The sequence below is a fragment of the Pseudopipra pipra genome, chromosome 12 (genome assembly GCF_036250125.1).
Source record: "Pseudopipra pipra isolate bDixPip1 chromosome 12, bDixPip1.hap1, whole genome shotgun sequence".
NCBI lineage: Eukaryota > Metazoa > Chordata > Aves > Passeriformes > Pipridae > Pseudopipra > Pseudopipra pipra.
Window position 1 is genome coordinate 20,221,990 of NC_087560.1, and position 23,139 is coordinate 20,245,128.

Sequence of the window (23,139 nt, forward strand, 5' to 3'; positions counted from 1 at the left end):
GCTGTACCTAAGTTGAGTTTGGTGCAGTTGCTGTGGCTGTCGCTGGTCACTGGACACTTGTAGACATCTCCTGTCTTCTGCTGCCCGTTGGTCTCGTAGGGAGCTCCCACCACCAGCCTGGGGAAAGAGGGGTCTGTCAGTGCCCAGAGGGGGAGAACCCCCTGGGAAGAAGGATTCCCCAGCCCAAATCCCCTGCTCGTGGTTTGGGGGGTGCCACCAAGGTTCCCCCATCCTGGCCCAGTGCAAGCACCATTTCTCCTTCCCATGGGAAGAGGCAGGAATAAGCTGGAGCTCTGACTCACAGCTGCCTGGAATTAATGCCCACCCGCTGGAATGGGGGTGAACAGATGCCTGGAAGGGAGTGAGGCCTCCAAAACCACCTGGAAGCACAGGAAGGAGCAGTGACCCCCATCACCACCTCATGGCCGGCACCAGGATGGCACCAAACCCCTGAGCACCACCTGAGGTGTCCGTGGGGGGCACTGGCCCTGGGCAGGGGGGCACATTGTCCCTTCTCACTGCTGGTCACGGAGGAGCCTTTTCATGGAACCCTGGAATGGTTTGGGGTGGAAGGGACCTCAAAGATCATCTCGTCCCACCCTCTGCCACGGGCAGGGACACCTCCCACTTCACGCCAAGAGTGTCTTCAGGACATGGATGTGTCCAAAGTCCTGCCCAAGGGAACCCAGAGGAGCTGGGAGAGCACTGACAGCCACTCACACCGGGACCCATGAGGAATTTTCCCCACCAAAAAGCTGAAAAAGGGGAATTTGCTCCAACCTGGGGTTGTTACAAAGAGCCCAGAGCTGAGCATTTGGATCTCCAGGGTCGAGTGAGGACGTTGGGCATTAATCTGCTCTTTAAAATAAGAGGAGCTGATAAAAATCCACGCACCCATTAAAGACACAGGTCTCCAGTCAGGATGTATCTGGGACATCACAAGCATTTTTCTCACTTTTTCTTCTCCTGGCCTTGACCAGAAAAACCAGCAACCAAAGGAGGAAGGGAGCAGGACCTGAGGAATTTGCCCATTCCTTCCAGGCCGGTTCAAAAATACCCAGAACCACGAGTTATTGGAATCTTCTGCTCCCAACGTGTCGGCCCAAAATAAATCTGCTTTTTTGCTTTCAAAATCCTATCTGTGGATTCAACTGTCCGAGTCTGGATCTCCAGATAAAACAGGACCTCTTTTGTTCCACACAGCCCTTCCCAGCAGCTGGCAAAGCCACTGGCCCAGCACAGATGTTCCCTGTTAGACCAGAAATGGTCATATTTTTTTTTTTCTCAGTGTTGCTTCTACAAAGACACTAAACACTCATTCTTTTATTCCATCACTATGAAAGGGAATTGCTCACCAAAGGAAAAGCTCCAAAATCCACGGATTCTCATGGAAATACTTCCTGTCTTACAGCCCTGGTGCTAACGAGGGGATTAATTGCAGGAAAGCAATATCCATCTGGAGCTGTCAGCATCCAGAAGCTCAGGGGAGTCTGGGACCTTCTCCCTGAGCTGCACCAGGAGTTTGCTCGTGTCCCTCAGCCTCTGTCCCACCATCAGTGTCCATTTGCTGGTGGCCAGAGAGGAGGGGGGAGGTGGAAGATGAGGAAGGGTGTGGGAGGGGGAGAGAAAAAGACCTTGAAGATGCAAAGGGATAAAGGTTGAGACACCTCAGACAGTGATGTTCTCATTGTGGAATTCTTCATTCCCGAAGAATCTAACAGAAATGGGATTTAACATGAACTTCTGGAAGGAAAGCTGCAGGAAATCCTCTCAGAGGCTTTCCCATTAATTAATATTCACAGATTAATGTCCTCACACCACCCAATAACGAACATTCCTGAACACCAGTGGTTATGAGGTCGAAGCATCCCTTCAAACACGAGATGATGCTGAGGACAACCCACCCATTCCCCAGGTCTCCAGCTCTGCCAGGGCTGGGAGCTCAAAGGAAACCCAAATATTTCCAGGCTGTGCCATGAAGGCAAAGGGGCTGTGGAGCTCACGAAACCGGAATTCTTGTCTCCCAGAGACAATGGCATTGTTTCCCTTTTTGGTTCAACTGGGATGATTCATTAGCTGAAGCTGTCAAATCCTCATGGAAACTTGGCAGCTTGGGAAAAGGCTTTTCCAGCTGTTTGGAAGGTGCTGCTGCAGGGATGCTGCTCCACTCACCAGCTCCCAGCCTCTTCCTTAACTTGGGGGTTTGTGACCCTGTGCTTTAAATGTGGGGTTTTTCCTTAAAAAGAAATAAAGCCCCCATCCCAAGTCACCCAAATAACCCAATATCCCAAATCACCCAGATCACCCAAATAACCCAAAATACTCAAATAACCCTAAGAACCCAAATAACCCAGATCACCCAGATAATCACCCAAATAACCCAAAACACTCAAATAACCCAGATCACCCAGAAACCCCAAATATCCCAGTTCACCCAACTAACCCCAAATCACCCAAATAACCCCAAATACTCTAATAACTCAGTTCATCAAACTAGCCCTAAATCACCCAAACAACCCAAAGTACTCAAATAACCCAGATCACTCAAATAATCCAAATCATCCAAATCACCCAAATAACCCAGTTCACCCAAATAACCTAAAATACTTAAATAATCCAAAGTACTCAAATAACCCAGATCACTCAAAACATTCAACCCAGATAAATCACCCAAATAACCCAGATCACCCAAGCAACCCAAAATAGTCAAATAGTCCAGATCACCCAAATCACCCAAAATACTCAAATCACCCAAATCATCCAAATAACACAGATCACCCAAATATCCCAAATCACCCAAACCACCCAGATAATCCAGATCACTCAAATAATCCCAATTCACCCAAATAACCCAAAATACTCGAATAACCCAGATCACTCAAATAATCCAAATCACCCAAATAACCCAGATTGCTCAAATAACCCAAAATACTCAACCCAGATCACCCAAAACACCCAAATAACCCAGGTAAATCACCCAAATAACCCAGATCACCCACATAACCCAAAATAGTCAAATGATCCAGATCACCCAAATCACCCAAACAGCACAGATCACCCAAATCACCCCAAACACCCGGTCACCCAAACCCTGCTGCAGCAGGGAGCCATTCCTCACTCCATCCCAGCTCCCCCCCTCCCCACACACCCCTCACCCCCTCGGGTGATCCCAAATCTCCCCCTGGTGCTCCCTGGGATGCTGCAAAGAGCCCTCCTGGCTCTGCAGGGAGCCCTTGCCTCACGGCTTGGCTCGGAAAAGAGGCTTTAAAAGAAAATCAGAACCAAACAAGCCCTCCCTCGCCTTCCTTTTCATGCCCTGCTCGTGGGGAAAACAAAAGGGAAAAAATAAGAAGAGGGATTAAGTGGGAAAAGCACAGACTGCTCAGAGCAACATGTCTGAGCACATATTTTTAACTTTCATCCAGGGTGAAAAAATAAAAAGAGGCAAACCAGGCTGCTGGTGGAAATACCAGAGGAGCTCAAGTGCTTTGTGCTGGGTCCTGCTTCCCGATGTCCTGCCTGGGCTGGGAATGGGATGGGATGGCTGTGTCCATTGCTGCAGGCTCACAGCAAACAGGGAATCAGGAAATCCTGGAATGGTTTGTGTTGGAAGGGACCTTAAAGCTCATCCCATCCCACCCCCTGCCATGGCAGGGACACCTTCCACCAGCCCAGGTTGCTCCAAGCCCCGTCCAACCTGGCCTTGGACACTTCCAGGGATGGGGCAGGCACAGCTACTCTGGACAAAAATGATGTGCCAAGCTCAATTTGCATATTTTTACACCATTTTAAATGGTTTTGTTACACATGCACAGATTAAAATCACAGATATTCAGGACTGTGGAATTATTGGGGTATTTTCTTCCTCTTGGTCAAAACATTTTCTGGTGGAATTCCTTGTGTCACAGACATTTAATTCACTTCACTTACCTTGGTACTGAACCCAACACGTGAGCTTTGGCTGGATCGTGTCTCCTGGGAAAACATCCATCCCTGATTTGAAGGCAGCATTTGAAGGCATCCCGAGGGAGAAGCCAAATTTTCCAGCACTTTCCCCTGTATTCACCAGCATCTTCACCTGGATGTAGCTCAGCCCCTCACTCAAGGTCCTCCAGGGACCCCACAGCCTTTTTGCATCCAGCAAATCCCCAATTTCTGAAGGGAATGACCCCCCTGGCACCGCTCACTCCCTGGGTGTGTCATGGAGAGGGTGCAAAGCTCATTTTGAGCCCTCAGGTATTTTGATTAAAGCTCATTTTGAGCCTTAAGGTATTTTGATTAAACAAAAAGAACTCAGGAGAGGAAGGTATGTCTGGAGAGCCGGGAATGTGGGGATTAGGGAGGAAGGCAGGAGCCACTCTGCTGCTCACAGGACTTTTCAATCAATGGGACACTTAATCTCCTGTGAGGCAAATTCACTTGCAGTTAATTTATTCAAGATGGAACTGGATGAAGAAGTGATTAAGGAGGTTCAGGAAAGAGAGAGTTCAGCTGTGGAAAACTTTAAGTGGGATTGGAGCTCCTTGGAGGGATTGGGACAGAGGGATGGACTTCCAAATGTTTTCCTCCGCACTGGTCATGGTGGAAAAACGCCAACAGTGGGACTGCAAGGAGAGGCAGAAATGGTGGAGGAGTCCACGAGGTGGAGGATGTGGGACCTGAAAATGAGTCCTGGGTCTGCCAGCAGCTTCTGGGCAGCCTCCAGCAAATCATTTGATCAATCTGTGGTTATTTTCCTGGTTTTTCAACCAGCTGAAGAGCACAGGCGGTGTGGGATGGCTCTGCTGGGGCTGAGGATCCCACCGGCCACTCCTGCCCACCACGAGCACAGAAAACTCGTGTGCTGGTGACCAAGGGCCACCACAAAACCACTCTTGGGACCAGCAGCTGTGGCTGAGGGCTGGGCAACCTCCAACGGGTCTCAGAGAGGGAGTTTGGGTTGGTGGTTGTTGCTTTATCAAACCAGACCCTTCCCTCGGCTGTGCCCGATGTCCTTCGAGCCGCTCTGGGAGGGATCTGCTCCAGCACCACCTTTGGGCTGACTCCCAGCCAGAGAGCCACCAGGCTCCTTATTTACTGGTGGGTTTAGGGGATGTTACACCCTTTGCAAGATGGGTTTTACCCACTGAATACCTGACAAACCGTCCCTCGGCAGAAGCATTCCCGGTGGAGCCATCAGAGCTGGCCTCTCGCTTCCAAGTCTCCCCACACTCCCCAAATTACCCCAGTTAATCCACAACCTGCAAAGTACAGAGCTCCACCCCCACATTTGGGGAGTTTCAGGGGATTATTTTTCCCCCCAAAGCAGCAAATCCTTGCTTTGAAGTTTGGGTCCCTCTGCCCCTGCAGCGCCCCAGCTCCAGACCCTGAACGTGAGCTTTGTCCCTGTCCCCTCCTGCCATCCATGTGTCACCAACACCCACGAGCAACTCTCAGCTGTTGCTCTTTAAGGGCTACTCAGTGTTTTCTCCACTTTCTAACAAACCCTCTCATTACAGAACGAGACACGAGCCCGCCCGGCGTTCCCGCAGCCGCTCCTCGTGCCACGTCCGGCCGGGAACGTCGCTCCTGATCATCCAGCAAACCCCTCCATCCCCCTCCCACGGAGCAGCCACGTCACAGGAACAGCCCTGAGGGGACCCAGCAGCAGGACAGGGGACAGGCAGGGTCAGAGCCCCGCACGTGGCTGCAGCAATGACACAAACCCAGCCAATTTTAGGTCGCGGCCCTAAAATAGTGGCTGAGGGGCGGGTTGGAAAACATGGCTGAGGAACTCCCTGTGCTCAGCACTGAGGAGACTCTCCTATTTTTCCTGGTGTAATTTCCCCCCTTTTACTCTGGGGTGCTGCATTAGGGAGGTGTTTTCAGCCCTTCTTGGCTCGGTGCTCTCCGAGGGCTGCTCGTGTCCCTCTGCTCTCGTGGGATCCCTGCCTTCCTTAAGGAGGTTTCCAGAACAAACTCTGGGAATCCAGTTCTCCCCAGGTGGCTCTTGCTCTGCCCAGTCACCCCTTAGCACCAGCAAACAGTGCTTAGGGGGTTCCCCCACCCATTTGCTTCTGGAGGCACCGTTGGGCACCAGCTCCGATGGTGTTGCCCGGAAAAGTTATTGATGCCCCATCCCTGGAAGTGTCCAAGGCCAGGTTGGAGCAACCTGGTCTGGTGAAAGATGTCCCTGCCCATCCAGGACCTGTTTAAGGTCCCTCCCAGCCCAAACCACTCCAGGATTCTCTGGGATCAGATCAGAGCAGCACAGGCCCTGCTCCCTGGGCAGTGTGTCCATGGGGGAGCTGAGCCATCCCTGCCCTTCCCGTGCAGCCAGGGGGGGAATTTGCTCCAAAGCTCAGCCAACTTCCCAAGAAACAAGCAGGCAGGGAGAGGGAGGGAGTTTTCTGGCTGGAATCAGCCCAGAGAAGCTGTGGCTGCCCCATCCCTGGGAGTGTCCAAGGCCAGGCTGGAGTCACCTGCTCTGTGGAAGGTGTCCCTGCCCACAGCAGGGGGGTGGAACGAGACGAGCTTTAAGGTCCCTTCCAACCCAAACCATTCCATGATTTTCTTGAAAATGAGGCCAAAAAAGGGCCAATCCCTGCAGGCAGGAGACAGACACCCTGTGCCTGCAGCCTGTGGTGGGAGGCAGAGCCGGGAGCAGCCAGTATCCATGATCCCCACAGCCAGTGTCCATGATCCCCACAGCCAGTGTCCATGATCCCCACAGCCAGGATCCCCACAGCCAGGATCCCCACAGCCAGGATCCCCACAGCCAGGATCCAGGATCCCCACAGCCAGGATCCAGGATCCCCACAGCCAGGATCCAGGATCCCCACAGCCAGGATCCATGATCCCCACAGCCAGTGTCCATGATCCCCACAGCCAGCATCCATGATCCCCACAGCCAGCGCCCAGGATCCCCACAGCCAGTGCCCAGGATCCCCACAGCCAGGATCCCCACAGCCAGGATCCCCACAGCCAGGATCCCCACAGCCAGGATCCATGATCCCCACAGCCAGTGTCCATGATCCCCACAGCCAGCATCCATGATCCCCACAGCCAGTGCCCATGATCCCCACAGCCAGGATCCCCACAGCCAGCATCCATGATCCCCACAGCCAGCATCCATGACCCCCACAGCCAGTGTCCATGATCCCCACAGCCAGCATCCATGCTCCCCACGCTGCAGGAAAGCTCTGCAGTCCCATCCCCTTCCACCAAAATAATCCGAGTGCTCGGGCAGCGGCCAAACCACAGGAGAATTCCAGCCAAGAAAGTCTCTCTCAGTAGTAGGGAAACAGCAAACCCTGTAACTGTTTTTCCAGATCAGCACAATTATAGCTTGAAATCCAGCAGGCAGATTTTTGCCCTCCCTTCTCCCTCCTCTTTTTCCCCTTGGCCGGGCTCAGACTGGGAACGTCATGTCTGTGCCTGGAGCAGCTGCAGGGACGGGGGTCGGGGCTGCCCCTCTCCAGGAACCCTTGGGAAGGGGGGAAACTTCTGGGGGGGCTCACAAGGATGATTTCTGGGGGAGGTTAAGGGAGGTGAGCCCTTCACTGGGGTTTCACAGCTGCAGGACGTGAGCTCAGGATGGGGAGGGAGCTCGGGAGCATCCCAATCACTCGACCCACAGATCTGAAGCCCACAGGGACCCGCTCCCCAGTCCTGCCACCTTGCCAGCAGATCAGTGAATCCCTGCCCTCAGCCAGCTTGGGAATGCTGTATTTATTATTTTTACAGCTTCTGAGGGCTAATGGATGTTTATTCCCAGGGCTCTCCTTCCACAGCCAGTTCTTCTCAAGCTTCATTTTTTGCATAGCTGGAAACCCTCAATCCACAGCCACAGGCTGGTCCTGGCACTCGTGTGGAGCATCCCAGATGCTGCCACTGCCTTGTGGAGACACAGCCAACCCCCTGGACCCCCTTTCCCTCTCCTACTTCTCTCCTGGGATGTCTGGTGGCAATGGGAAGCTGAGGGCAGTGGTTGGAGTGTCCTCCCACGCACATGTGAGAGGAGGGAATTGTCCTTCCTTAGGGAATGACACAGCTCCTGCTAAAGGGATGACAGGGAGCACCCAAGACAAACAACTGGAAGGAGATGAAAGATAAAGGGAATTATTTTCCCTTTTTCCCCTGCTCCTGGACCCTGAACTTGATGTGATTCCAGTTTGTGTTGGCCACAAACATCCCTGAGCACTGCGAGAAGAGCACCCGTGGGATCTTCCACAATTCAGGGACACACAGCCCATGGGAGCTTGTGGAAACCCTTGGCTTGTTTGAACACACTTATTTTGCCCCCCAAAAAATTCCATCCACAACAACAAACCTGCCTGGATTTGATTCATACCTTAACCCCCCCAAAATGGCCCAAACCAGAGCGTGACCCAGGGCAGAGGAGCAGTGCTGAGCCAGCTCAGCCCTTCAGCTCAACCCCACAACCACCTCCATCCTTCAGCAACTCCCTGAAACCCCTTCCAGGTTAATTTTGCCCCAAAACCAGCAGCACAGGGAGCTCCCATTTCCCCCAAGATGCCCAGCCCTGGGCACTGGGCAAGCTCAGATCCCATAATCCCAAAATCTGAGGAGGCTCCAGGGCTGGGCAGCCACTGCCTGAGCGTTGCTGCCCGAGGCCCTGGAGCACTTCAGGATGAGTTTCAGTAACCCTGCTGTCATCTTTTCCATTCACATACTTGCAGAAGGCACCCCCAGCTTAATGAAGAAGAGAGAGAAGGTGTTGAGAGAGAAGTTTGAAAGCCACTTTCAAACTCACCCCCCAAATCCACCAGCTTTTCAAGCACTGTATATCCAAGTGGATTTTTTTCCCCCCCTCCCCTAGAGTTTAATAATCTGAATTCTTTCCTCATGGATTTTCCACTATCTGAGCTGGAATTACAGCCCTCACGTGCAAACGATCTGGGTCCTTCTGCAAAAGCTTCAAGAAAGGGGGAAAACTCATTAAAAAGATACCTGGAGAATATTATCTCTAAGTTTATATACACCTAAATATGCCTTTACACACACCCTCCTACACATATTTTTATATATACATATATATATAAGCTGCTTTGAAACCCTTCTAAACCCATCCACAGCAGCCAAAAGCAGCATTAAAAGGCTCAGACTGAAGGAGAGGTGCCAAAGTCCTTGGATTCCACGCCTGGAATTTGGCAGCCGGGTCCGTGCACGTCGTTGGAACCACACGGAGCTCTGAGATCCCCCCGGAGCTCCTCTGCAGTGGATCCTGCTGAACTCCCCTGGGATGGGGTTGAAGGATGCTCATCTGGCCCCTGCTTTCATCTTTCCCTCTCCATTGCTCCTGGAACTTGGGACAATCCTTATCCTGCTCCCCCTCCACATCCCTGGTTTGGACCACGGAGCTTTGGGGTTGTTCCCTCGTTTCTCCTTTAACCAGGGTGAGTCACAGTGGCTTCATTTTTTAACCACGTCCACATATTTAATGGACATTTTGTGCTGCATAACTGCAGATTTAAATAATACTGGATTTATATTTATATATATATATATGTGTGTGCACGTGTGGACGCTCCTGCTGTGCAGAGAAAGTCCCTTTTTTCATGCAGAATAACCAAAACCAGAGGAAATTAAATCTCTGTCCTGCCTGACGTTGGCAGGAGAAATGGGAGAACAGACAAAATAAGCCAGGGCTGGTCTTTGCTCCAGTGTCCTGCTGGGAAAAGGGAGGATTTTTATCCCCTTTCACTGATCCCCAGCCCTTGACCACCCCATGGTGGTGGCAGCTCCAAGGCATGAGAAGAAGCATAAGAGACTCCCAGTGGCACAGGAATTGGAGTCCCTCTGCTGGGATCAGGGATAAAACAGCACCTACAGATGCAATTGGGCTGAAAAGATTCCCCAAAATGGGTGTTTTCCACCAGTCTCCCTCAGAGAGCTCCCTTTGGGCAGAAATCTCTGCAGGCACTGAACACTCCAGGGTTTCCCTGCTGCTGGTGTTCCCAGGGAAACCAGGCCCTGAGGGGTGGGAGGGAATTGCACAGGATCCCTCATAAATCATGGAATGGTTTGGGTTGGAAGGGAATTAAAGCCCATCCAGTTCCACCCCTGCCACGGGCAGGGACACCTCCCACTATCCCAGGTTGCTCCAAGCCCCGTCCAACCCAACCCAGGGATTTGGCTGTTTGGGATGAGATGAGATCTGGAAAAGGGATGTTCTCCAGAAGAAGAGGCAGCAGGAATGTGGTGGCAGAGACACTTGGTTCCTGTTCCTTATCTGCTTCCGAGAACCACGATCCCTGAACATCCTCTCATCCTGACCTGGCAGAACCTCTGGAGCCTCTTGCAGGAGCCAGAGCAAACAGCACCGAATTTTTTGGGGTTTTGGATCCGTTCCCGACGGAACATATTTCACATTTTGTTCATTTTGCACACGAGGAGCTCCCGTGCCCCGAAGCATCCGATCGAGTGCCCTGGAGAGCACGAGCCCATCCCACCATCCCAGACACCCCCTGGAGCAGCTGAGGGATGGAGACACCAGGTTCCCCTAGGAATTAGGCACATGGTGACATCCAGATGTGCTCCAGCACTGCCAGGAGGGAGCTGAGGATGGCAGACTTCAGGCCAAGCAGAGGAACATCCTCTGTGCCACCAGCTCCTCACCCAAGGTCCAGCACAGGACCTTGCAGGGATTTGTTTCATTCACTGGAATGACCCCACAGCTGTGTTTAAGCTCCACTGCCTTTGGCCATGACCTGCCTAAAATTCTTTAGCCCCAAAAAAGCATTTTTTCTGGGGAAATAGCCACATTCTCAAGCAAAGAAAAGGTGGAGGGCTCTGTCCCATCCAGATGTTTCTGGATTCCTGAGTGTAAGCTCGCTTGGGAAACAGTCCCACAGCACAGGTTCATGGACAGGGAGGAGGAAAAACATCCCAAGAGGTCACCTGCTCCCTGATAGGGTCCCTCTGGGATGCAGCTGAGAGCACCAGAGCCCCCTCAGCCCTGGGGCTGCAGCATCAGCATCACCCTCTTAGTGGGATGCAAAATTCCATTCGGGAAAACCACACAGTCCCTGCAGCAAACAGGGCTCGGAGCCAGGGGAAAGAGGGTCCACAACTGGCCCCAAAATTCCTTCCCATTGAAACACCAGCTCAGCTTGAGGACACAGGACGAGATCCAGCCCCGTGTCCCCCACCAGCAAAGGGCATGGAAAGGCACAGCAGGTTTGATTCCTGAATTCCAGGAGTATCCACGGGCATTCATTATGGGTTTTCTTGCTGCCTCAAGCCTGGCTGTCGCCCACCCCACGGCAGATCCTGCAGGAATGGAGGTGCAGGGAATTCCCTGGGCTCCCCACAGCATCCAGCACTGAGGGGCTCTGCCAACATCTGGGCAGGATCCCCCCGTGGGGATCAGCCCTGGCAAGCAGCAAAACCCCCCACGAAACCCAAAACCTGGGCAGGGCCCACCCAAGGCTCATCTCACATTCCTGATGGACACAGGCAGGGCTGAGCACTTCTGCAGACCAGGCTCTGATGGGAAATCCAGAAAATGGGATGGCCCTGACCCAAAACCCGGGTGGGTTTCCAGCAGTGTCCGAGTCCAAGGGGCTCCAAGGAATGAGGAACCTGCCTGGAGCAAAGCCCTGTGCACGGGAGGCAGATGGGCAGGAGCCAGGATATCACCCTCTGTACACAACCCTACCAAAATATCCCGTTATCCCCTCCCAAAACTCCGCTTTTTGAAAGGAAAAGGGTTTCCAGGCTCTGCTTCGCTCAGCACCACCACAAGCAAACCCCAGTTTCCCCCAGAGCCACAGCTCCTCCCACCCCAAACTGGGGGTCAGGTGGAGCAGGAGGAGACCAGCCAGCGTTTTGGGAGGGTTGTTTTGGACTCCCCCCCCTCCAGAGCCCAGCCCAGAGCTCACTCACCATTTCTGGCCCCCGATGTCGTGCTGCTGCACCGTGTACCCAAAATAGGCCTCCTTGGAGCCAGCAATGATTTTGGGCCTCTTGGTGTCGATGTTGAAGGTGTCACTGAGCCCTGGGAGAGAGGAGAAGGATCCTGTCAGCCAAGGGCTGGGCTGGGAGGAGAGAACACCCCTTGGCTGTGCTCACACACAGGTCACCCCAGGGGCTGGAGGGTCTCCACCCATGGAGATACTCAAACTGCAGTGGGACACAACCCCAGCAACCTGGACTAGGTGACCTTCAGAGGTGCCTCCAACCCCAACCACCCTGGGAATGCTGCCCCCCCCAAGCTGTATAACATGCCTTGGGATGGTCCTACATGAGCCAGGGGTGGTTTGAGCCCCTGTGGCACAGAATTCCCACACCACCAGGACAGAGAGGAGGCTGCGAGAGCCAAAGCACCTCAGACCTGCCTCACCTGGAGCCACCCAACACTCCTCTGCCCATCCCTGAGCTCCCAGGGGATTTCCAGCCCCAGGGCTGGAGCTTTAAGCAGGATCATTTAGGGTTCAGAGGCCACAGCTGCACAAGCCCTTCCCCACCCACCTGCAAAGGTCATCCACCAGCTCATCCTGATGGAAAAGGGGACCAGCAGGAGCCAGGGAGGGCATGGGAAGGAGAAAGGAAAGCATCCTCCTCCTCTCTGACATGTCTTCAGCCCCCTGCCACGGGTGATGCTGCTCTGGGACACTTTGCTGCTCCAGCTGAGGGGGAGATGGTCCCCACCACATCCCCACCCCCCCAGCAGGGATCATGGGCTGGGGGGACGTGGAAAATGTGTGGCCACAGCAGATGTGCCCCAGTTGGAGCCCATTCCCCTCTGCCCTGAGGGGTTTGCAGCCCCAGGGATCCAAAGCTGGGAGTCATTTCTCCCGGGTGAGAAGCTGGTGCTGCTCAGGGGTTTGTTGGGGAGAGGCAGCTCCAGAGGGGCATGTCCCTGAGGATGGATGCTCAGAGTTGGACAGGGTGGTTTTTGGGCTCAGTCCTCTCCCCAGGAGAGACACCCCTTCCCACAGGACACCAGGAGCAGGATCCCTGCCCACAGCACCCCATCTCCACGAGCCTGCTGCTCACAGCCCACCCAGGACAAACTCCAGGAGCAGTTGTCTGGCCAGGGAGCAATTTCTGGGGGGTTCTTCTGGCAGCTCCTCCCTCTGTGAGGAGCCAGACCCAGCAGCGAGGTGGGAAGTCAAGGTGCCAAGGGAATCCTGCCAGGACTGGGATGTTTTGGGAATGCTGGAGGTGCTTCTTTGCCCATCCCTGGGTGCAGGGGCTGCCAGAGCCCCCCTGGCTGCATTCCATGGAGGAATTAGCTGAGGGCAAAGACCCCTGGACAGGGGGAAGAGCTCCATCCATGCCAGGGGGCTCTGGCACTGTGTTGTCTCTGTTACAGGTCCCAGGTCCCTGGGTCCATGTCCATGGCTTCCAAGCCACTATATCCCATCTTTATCCAGAGACAGACACACTTTGGCTCGGGCCAGCAGCACCCTCAAACCCTCCATAGATGCAAATGCTTTGTGTTTTATACAATAAAGTGGTTTTTATACAATCAAGTGGTTTTTCCTTACTATTATTTCCCCCCAGGGGGTTGTTTAAGCACAAAGGGACATCATCCAGGTCCCAGGAAGGAGCTGGAAGCTGCAGGGATGGATAGGGATGAGCCAGAATATCCTGGCTTTTCATTCCCACTTGGACAGAAAAGAGCTACTGGATGATTCATGTAAATAAAAGATCCTTCTTAAGAAGGGCTGCAACAGCAACAGAAGGCTCGTGGTTGGTATTTACAGGGACATAAAGGAGTTGTCAATAGGAGAGGTTGGGAATGCTGCTCCCAGGCAGAAAAATTCAGGATGGAGAGTGTTTTGATGGGTAGGAATGTCAGGGATAAAGCTGATTTTTGCAGGCATGGGAATGAATCTGCAGCTTTGGCTCCGTGAGGAGGGAGCAGTGCAGTCCAGCCGAGGAGGGCTGAGGTGAAGGAGCCTCCTGAGCCTACAAAAAGAAATTCTAGAAAGCAGGGATCAGAAAATAAAAAAAAAAAGAAAAAAAAAAAAAAGGAGACACGGATGAGAGCCAGCATATTTTGTGGTACATTGACCTAATTTAACACTACAAAACAAATTAAAACCTCCTCTGAGTAACTGATACCCGGGGGAGAAACACAGCGTGGGACTGGGCATGGGAGCAGTGATGGGCAAGGGCAAGGGGGGAGGATTTGGGGGACTGGGAGCACCCTGGGGTGTCACTGCTGCCACCAGAGAGCCCCTGGATCTGGCTGGAAAACCCATTGGAAAAGGGGGGACTTTTGGGAAGGGGTTTTGTGTTTCCAGCAGGTTCAGTTCCAGGTTGTGTAGAAGCCCCTCAGGTGCAGAGCGAGTGTCAGGGGGGATGGGATGGGTTTCCAGCTGATTTATTTCTGCATTAATCACAGTTTCTCTGATTTTGCACCACAGAGGGTTTTGGGGAGTGGGAGCACCGGGATAAGTTGAGGAATCCCATCCCATGGCTCCTTGGTTTAGGACCACATCGTAGAGCTGCAGCAAAAGGCAGCCAGGACACGGAAAACAACATAAACCCTCGACTAAACAGCAGAAATATTCCCTGAAGTGGGAAATCTCTGAGCTGGGGGAAGAGCTGTGAGGGACAGCCCAGCCACAGCAGGCACCAGGCACTGGGGAAGGGGATGGGGCTGGAAAAGCAGAAAGATCTGGGAGCAAAGTCTCCAGGCACTGGACAGCAGAGGGGAGGGATGTCCAAACCGTGGGTGCACTCGAGGCACAGAGAAACCAAACAAAGAGCAGAGAATATTTAAACTGGCTCCAGCTCGTGGGAGCTTTAGGAGGGGTTGTCAAGGACATTTAGCAACCCTGAAGAGCCCAGGCTCATTTTCTTGTCAGGAGTGACATCACTGTCATAAATAAGTGACCAAAAGCCACATGTTTTGCTTGTGAGGCCGCCAAGGCAGGAAACCTCAAATTCCTCCGCTCCGAGCTCGGAGCTTCTGTCGTGTCCAAACTTTTGATTCTTGTCAGGTCGAAGATTGAAAAGAGGAGAAAATAAGACACATTTTGGGAAACAATGATGGGAATAAAAGCCACCTTTCCTGCCAAAAAGGATAAAAATAAGTCCTCCTTGTAAGGGAAACCTCTAGGAGGGGGACGGTGGGTCCCTGTGCTGTCCTCCTGCCTGGATCCTTCGGGCAGGCAGTGGGATTCACAGCTGGAAAGGGGGCTCTGGAAAGGTGCCTGGCAGCACTGTGGTGCCCTAAGCCTGTTTTTACTTCCATGAGAAGTTTGAGGCTCTATTTTACTTCCTTTGCTCCAAAGCTTTCCGATTCCAGGAGCTGCGAGCCAGGCGCCGGAGCTGCCGGAAGAGTTTCCCTGGTTTTATTTGCCTGTGAGGGAAATGCAGGCAATATTTTTAGCTGAATCATGCAAATCCAGGCTTTTTCATTCACCTCCAGCACTGTCACAGCTCGGGATGGAGCTTCTGGAGAGAGGCTGAGCCAACACAGAACAGTGACACTTGGAAAAAGATCCCAATGTGTCCATCCCATGGGATTCTGTGTCATATACATGGGGCACTGCAGGTGACACAAGGAAAACGGTGTGAATGGGACATGAGAGGAGCACATGCCATGCCAGGCTCTTGCTGCCCTGCAGGGATGAGCCAGCTGCTCACTGGAGGAGCCTGGCAGTGCATGGCAGAGGGAAAGATCCCGTCTGCCAAAAACCTGGAGCGTGCTGGGGTCAGGCAGCTCCGTCTGGCACCTCCAATCTGGCCCTGCTGTTCTCAGTCCCATCTCCTCTCCTCACTCAAGCCCATAAGGAGTGGGCAGTGAGTCCATGGATGTGATCCCTGCCCCCTCAGCATCCCTGGGGATGCCACTGGTGACCCAGCACCGGGCTGGGCTCCTGTGATTCCATCCCCATCCCCATCCTCACGTGGGATTTGGTGGCATCAGATGCTCCTTTGCATCCCATCGCTCGTTCTTTCCCCAGGATTGAAATATTTGGTTGAACAAGGAAATCTTAAAGCTTGATAAAGGATATTCAGGCAAAAGCTGCAAGAAGGAGCAGGATGAGCCACGTGTCCTCGTGCTTCCCTCCAGCTTTAATTCCCATAAACCCCTCTGTGCCAGACGAGACGCTGACAGCCCCCAGCTCCTCTCCATGTCCCTATCTCAAAGCCAGCATTTGTCATCAGCTATTAGGGAACAGCCCAGGCTTTGGTGGCTGCAGCAGCAGGGGATGGAGAGCCAGGGAATGCTGAGGATGAACAGAGGGATCAGTCATGCCCGGCTCGTGTGGCGGAACATTCCTGCTCACCCACAAAATCCCTGACAAACAGCTCCGGGGCTGCAGCTACACAGGTACCTTGTGCTTCCAGAATTCCAACTTTCTGGGCCCCCCAAAGCTGGGGAGGAGCTGCTTGATGGCCATGTTTTGCAGCCCTAAAGAACTCATGGATTGTTCATTTGTGATAACGCCAGTCAGGAATAAATAGTGGCAGATCTTCCAGTGCCCCTTTCCCAGGAAAACACCAGGAAAGCCATGGGTTATGGGCAAGGTTTGGCTTCTCAAATAAATACCTTGAGGGGGGTATTTATTGGATCTTTGCAGGCCAAGCCTTGGCCAGTGGATGGACAATGGGGAGGGGGGTCCCTCTCAGCTGCACTGCTGGGGCTCTGCAGTCACCCAAAATTAAGTCTCCACCATCAAAGCCTGGACTGGAGGGTCCTTAAGAACCCCCCTGGCCAATCCCAAATGTGCCACGTGGAGCCAGCACGATGGTTTTGTCACCTGGTGACCCTTGGGAGAGGGAAGGAGCCAACTGCCTTCTCTGGGAAACCAAACTGGTGAGGGAAAACTGCTGCATGGTCTGACCCACGGGCACCTCAGGGCATCCTCCCCGGATCCTTTGGGAAGCCCTTCCCCACCAACACCCAGTGTCAGTGCCCAGCAGGACCCACCCACAGGAGGGGGTTATGAGCAGCAGTGGCTCAGCACCCCTGGGCTGGGCTCTGTCAGTCCAGGACTGTGTCCTGCTTGCACTGGAGCCTCAGGGAAGAGGAACCAGCCTGTTCTGAAGTTTAGGGACACCCTGGATTATCCCAGGATGGGTTTTGGGCAGGGAGATGACACTGGGGTCCCTGGTTCCTGGACAATCCTGGTGCCTCCAAGGACTCCCAGCCCTGGGACAAGGCAAGAGCAGGGACAGAGCCCACGGTCAGGAGGTTCCCCAGGACCAAAAGAGAGAGAGCCAGGGGAGGGATTTCCCTCGGGCAAAGCACCCAAGGGTTCGTGCCAGGACAGGCAGCGCTGCCTGCACAGCACAGGGACCATTCCCAAGGATGCACATCCCACCCCGGCACCCTCAGCTCACCCCAGAGCCTGGGGGGGGTCCCACACCACACAAACTGCTTGGGATGCAGTGTCCAAATCCCAGCGTTGGGCTCAGCGAAACACAGTGACCACAACACACCCCAGGCTGGGACCAGAGGGGAGCACCAACCCCCCTGGCTGGCACACAGGGCTGGGAGAGACCCCCTGGGCAGGGACAGCTGGGGGGGGCAACACTGTGGGCACAAACCCCCGTGGGTGCAAACCCCTGGGTACAGAAACCGCCGTGGGCAGAACCATCCAGGGGCACAAACACTCAGGGATGGAAATCCCTGTGGGCAGAAAGATCCACGGACAGAAAGATCCACGGACAGAAAGATCCACGGACAGAGACCCCCGTGGGCACAAACACCTGAGGGTGGAAACCACTGTGGGCACAAACACCTGAGGATGGTAAAGACTGTGGGCACAAACCCCCGTGGGCAAAACATCCAAGGGCAGAAACACTCGAGGATGGAAACCCCCATGGACAGAAACATCCCGTGGATGGACAGAAGCTCCCGTGGCAGAAACACTTGAGACTGGAAACCCCCGTGGGCACAAACCCCCGTGGGAAGAACCACCCAAGGCTAACAAACACTGTGGGCACAAACTCCCGTGGGCTGAAACCCCCACGGGCAGAAACATCCAAGGGCAGAAACACTCCAGGATGGAAACATCCATGGGCAGACACATCCATGGGCAGACACATCCATGGGCAGACACATCCATGGGCAGAAGCTCCCATGGCAGAAACACTTGAGATTGGAAACCACCGTGGGCACAAACCCCCGTGGGCAGAAACCCCTGGGTACAAAAAACACCGTGGGCAGAAGCCCCTGGATACAGAACCCCCCCGTGGGCAAATCCACTCGCAGGCAGGATTTCCCCCCAGCCCAGGGCAGGGCAGAGCTGCCCATGTGCCACATCCCCGAGTTCCTTCTGCGGTGCCCACCCTTTGTGTCCGAGCAGCGTCTCCCCGGGGGGGTTCCCCCCACGGGCCGTGGGCAGGGCAGGGCAGGGCAGTGCCCTCCCCGCAGACAGCCCCGCGCTGGCCACGGGCAGGGCACAGATGGTCCCCATTAACCGAGCAAAGCAGCTCCGCCGCCGCCGCCGCTTGAAAGGATCCGCCACCAGAGAGGGGAAAAAAAAGCAAAGCAGCCATAAAAAAAAAAAAAAAGCCAACAAAAAACCCAACCAGCCTGGCGCGCGTTTCCACCAGGATGTTTGGGAATGCTCGGCTGGGGGAGGCGTGAGCCCGTGGCCGCGCTCCTGGTTTGGGGAAAAGCTTTTTTTCCCCCCCCACTTTCAGCCCAGTTTGGCAGCTCCGAGCCCGGCTGCGTGCGGGAGGATGCCAGACGGGATCGAAACGGGAATTACCGGTGCTGGGACACTTTTCTGCAAGAAGAGAGCCCTAACGAGCCGGCAAGGAGCATAAAAATCCACCCTCTCTCCCATCCCAGCCGCCGGCAGCTCCTCCCGCACGGGATAAGCTGCAGGCTCAGCTCCCGGAGCCAAACTCTGCCTAAAACCCCTCTTAATTTATTTAAACCCGAGCGATTTTCTTTCGTGCAACAGAACGAACCACCTGTGGGGCGCGACGTTAGTTCTAAATAAAAGGGTCTAAATAAAAGTGATTTTCTTCCCCCCGCCATCCGATGCTTCAGGAAAACACCAATTAATCCTGTTCCTCCAGCCGAGGAGGGGGGTCGGGCGCTGCCCACCCGCCCGCTCGGTCCTGGGGAGCCCATCAAGGATCTCCATCCCTCCCAAGCAGCCTCCTCAAAGGCTCCCACCTCCCTCCCTCCCGCTCCCGGCAAAACTTTTCCAAGAGCCTCATTAACCTTGGGCTTTCTCCAGCACCTTTCCCGAATCAGTATTAATTATTCCTGCTGGGTTTCGCCTCGTTTGAGGAATTGGGGTGGGCGCAGAGGGCACTTACCGGGCAGGAGGCAGAGGGAGCAGGCGAGGAGCATCCCGCTGGGAAGGGCCATGGGAGCTGCCCCGCTGCCCGGCGCGGAGCATCCGCGGGGGCAGCCAGCCAGACTGGTAGCGCCTCTATCCCAGAGCCCTTTCCTTATCCCAGCCTTTCCCGGCTCCCTGACAGGAGGCGAGCATTGGGAGGGAGTGGGAGGGACGAGAGGGCTTGGAGGAGGTGCAGCAGGAGCGGCCGGAGCGGGGACAGCCCTCGCCCGGCCCGGCACCCTTTAGGGAGCGGCTCCCGGAGAGCTGTGCCAGCCGGGAATTCCTCTCCCTGTGCCGCCGCACCGGGGTCTCCTGGGGACCCCTCGGCCCAGGGGGGGCTTGGGAATGGAAGGTCTTCAAGGGGTCACCGATGGTTGTGGGGTGTCACCTCTGCTGGGTGTCATCTTCGCTCAGGTGCCACCCCCGGCTGGGCACCGTCCCCGCTCAGGTGCCACTCCTGGGGTGGAAAAGAGTGACACCAGTGCTCACGGCACCCAGGAGGTGGCTGCGATGCCACAGGGCACCACAAAGCTCTGGGGCAGCTGGGCAGAGCCTTTAGTTTGCCCTGCACCCCCCCGGGCACGGGCACTGCTGGTGCCCAGGAGAGCCCGGCTGGGAAACCACGGCAAAGGGGCAGGAGAAAAACTGCCAAGGAGGGTTTTATCCCTGTCCTTGGGCACGGTGGGGGCTCCTGTTCCATGCAGGGCTTGGCTCAGTGTCCCCACAACAGCCACCCCTGGCACTGAGGTCCCTCTGGGCTGGGCTGAGCACCCCAAATATATGACACAGAAGTCCATCAGCACCCCGGGGTGGCACCTTCTCCCTCCATCCTCTCCCTCGCAGGGCTGGTGGCACCTTTTGGAGCTGATTCCCAGAGGCAGCTCCAGCTGGAGCTCAGCTCTGGCCGTGGTTTTGTGGCCAGCTGGGGTGGCTCCAGGGGGAAGGGGGACCAGCCACATCCTCACTCCCACTTTTTCCAAGCAGGAAAGATCAATCCAGGCTTTGGTTTAGTGTCAGACACAGCAGATGTGACCCAGGAGGTCCTTCCCTGTCCAATCCATCCCAAGCATCTGTGGACAGGAGCATCTCCACAGTCAGCTCTGATGGAGCTGGGTGGGAAGAGCAAGGGAAGGTCCTTGATGGAGCTTTATCCCTTTTCCCACCCAGCTGAGAGTAAAGATATTTTGGGATGAGTCCAAACACCAACGTCTCTGTCTACCAAGTGTCTGTCAGACAGTTTGGGGGCTGCAGAAGGGAGATAAATCCTGCTCAAACACTCTTGGATGAAAGAGTGTCTGGGAAATCCAGGGGTTTTTTTAATTCTTCCCTCTTCCCTCCCAAAAATATACATTTGAGGTCTGCAGGAGGGAGAGGACACATGGCTGGGACACAGATCAAAGCAGCAGGAGGATCCAAAGGGGTGTGGAGATGTGGATGCTCCTCAGCTTGTTTGTGCAGTGCTCCTTCCACCAGCAAAATGCTGCCTGACAGAGATTTCCCAGCTGGTTTTCCCCTATAAAACTTGGGAGCAAAAAACATTTCAGGGGGGGCAGCAACAACTTTAAGGGACGAGATGAATTTCTGGGTTGGTGAAAGTCAGTTTTTTAGGGACTATAAAGCTCAGACAGGAAGCTCAGCTGTGATTTAAAGCAGAGTAAGCACAGAGGGAGGGATCCCTGAGAAGTGGCTGCTCCCAGCAGAAGTCCCAGCCCTGCAGCTCCTGCTCCCAGCCCGGGGCATGGCAGGGGAAATCCCTTGCTGGGAACTAAACTCTCCCAGGCAGCTGGAAGGCAAGCTGGTTTTCCATGAAAAATAAATACATTTTCAACAGAATACGAAAAACCTCCATAATCTCAAAAATTGCCTCTCGCCTCAGTTTTCCAGAGGGGGTATTTGGAAGCAGGTCGATGGAACCAGCTGGATCAAAGGGATTTGGGGGGTCAAACAGCACCAGAAAAAGGGTCCTGGGCCCGGTGTTGTGCTTCCCCTGAGGTCTCAAGCACAACATTTCCCAAGTTAAACCACTGCATGGAAAACCAAGCGGCAGCAGCTGCTCCTGCCTCCAACTGCCTGGCCTGGAAACCAGCGGAAAGTTGGATTTACTGGGATCTGCTGTCCCACTCCTGCCAAAGGATTGGCCTCGGGAGGTTTCTCTGCACTGACCATGGTTCCTGTGCAGCAAAGCAGAAGGAAAAACCCCGGGAGATGCTTTGGGGGTCACGAGTGATGCGAAGTGAAAAGGGTGTGAGGGACGCCTGGAATGGCCACAGAGCCATTTGCAAATCCCTGGGGGAGGATTAATCCAAATTGGACCTGACTGGGATGAACTGAACCGAATTTCCACAGAACTGGCTTAAAATAAGAAGTCACTCAATTGGCTGCATCTCTCCTCTGCTGAGTTATCAGAGCTCACCCTTGGACATCTCAACACGACCCAACCCTTGGCACGAGCGGGAAGTGCCAGGCAGGAGTTCAAAGGAGAAGAGCTGTGCTCTGATAGGGTTGATGCAACCCTTCCAAAATGTAAACAGCTGTCGGGGGGGGGGGGGGGAGAGTGATGGATGGGGAAAGAAAGACCCGAGGAAACCAGAGGATTTCAAACCCTTGCAAAAAGTTGCCGTGGGGACGTCCCGTGACACGGGGCAGGGACTCCTCCGTGGGCTCCTCGCTGGCCAAAAAGCCAGGGAAGAGAGTTTTCATGGATCCATCATGTGATGTTAATCCTGTAAAAAGAAAAAAAAAAGAGCTGCCTTCCCGCTTCATCTTTTTGGATCCTGCTTGGGTTTCAGGGCTGTTCCATCCAGCCCAGGGATCTCTTTCCAAAATCCCTCCGCCCGCGGCGGCGTGGAGATGGAGAGACCCACATGTGCTGCCACGGGGTGAGCCCCAAACCCAGCTGAAGGAGGGGCATTTTGGGGTGTTCTTAGAGGTTTTTGGGGGTTTTTATTCTGGTTGCATCCACTCTCCCAGCTGCAGTGAAGGCAGCAGAAGGGGGGTGGCTTCCACATGAGCACCGTGAGGGACAAGGACCAGTCGCTGCCTCATGGGACCAACATGTGCCAACCACCTCCAGCAGAGACCAGCAGAGCTCCAAACAAGCAGCCAGACCCTTGGAAGTGCAGCAGGAACAGATTTGCTGGGAGCTCTCCCTGGGATCTGAGCTAGACCCACCAGGGCTGGTCTAGTGGAAGGTGTCCCTGCTCGTGGTGGGGTTGGAACGAGATGGTTTTAAGGTCCCTTCCAACCCAATCCATCTTGGGATTCCATGGATTTCTTTATGTTGGGTTTGGCTGGCTCAGAGCCAGGATTCTGGGCTTGGCAGGTGCTTGCAGGATCCATCCCCACCAGCGTGTCCCACCAAAACCAACCCAGGGAGAGCAGCACCAAACCCTCGGGGCCCTCCACCAGCCAGGAATAAATCAGTGGAGAAAGTGAGATACAAACCAGTTTTCTCCTGCAAAGAGAGCAAAGCAGCAGCTTTTGGAGGGGAACAGCAGCTCTCAGCTTCCAACCCTGACAGATTCTGGCTCCCCAGGAAAGTTTCTGCTCGTGGCTCAGATGTCTGATGTTTGTGATTAAAAAACCCTCTTATTTTCTCTGCAAACCTGAGAGTTTCCAAGGAAAGTGTCGGTGCAAACTAAGGCTTGTGCACCTTGGAGATGATCCGTGCTCTGTGTCCAACCCCACTGGGCTTAATCCACCCCATCCCTCCAGCAGGACAAAACCCAGGAGCTGCACCTGAACCCTGGGGAAGGTTTTTACCTTCCCAACCATCAACATTTCCTGCAAATTCCATCACAAGTGGTCAAAAGCGAGGAGAGAAGAGGCAGGGATGCTTTCCACAAAGGGCAGCGAGTTCAGCTGG

At 54.3% G+C, this 23,139-nt stretch overlaps 1 protein-coding gene across 1 annotated transcript in view; it reads right to left on the minus strand.

Moving 5' to 3' along the window:
- Positions 1–19,552, minus strand: part of ITGA11 (integrin subunit alpha 11) — a 48,841-nt gene extending 29,289 nt beyond the window's left edge. The window contains exons 1-3 of the mRNA XM_064669280.1: positions 19,252–19,552; positions 11,890–12,001; positions 8–117 (exon numbers count right to left, since the gene is read on the minus strand). Of these exons, the coding sequence (XP_064525350.1) occupies positions 8–117; positions 11,890–12,001; positions 19,252–19,303 (274 nt within the window). The 5' untranslated portion in view covers positions 19,304–19,552. The remainder of the gene's footprint in view (positions 1–7; positions 118–11,889; positions 12,002–19,251) is intronic.
- Positions 19,553–23,139: the final 3,587 nt, after the last annotated feature.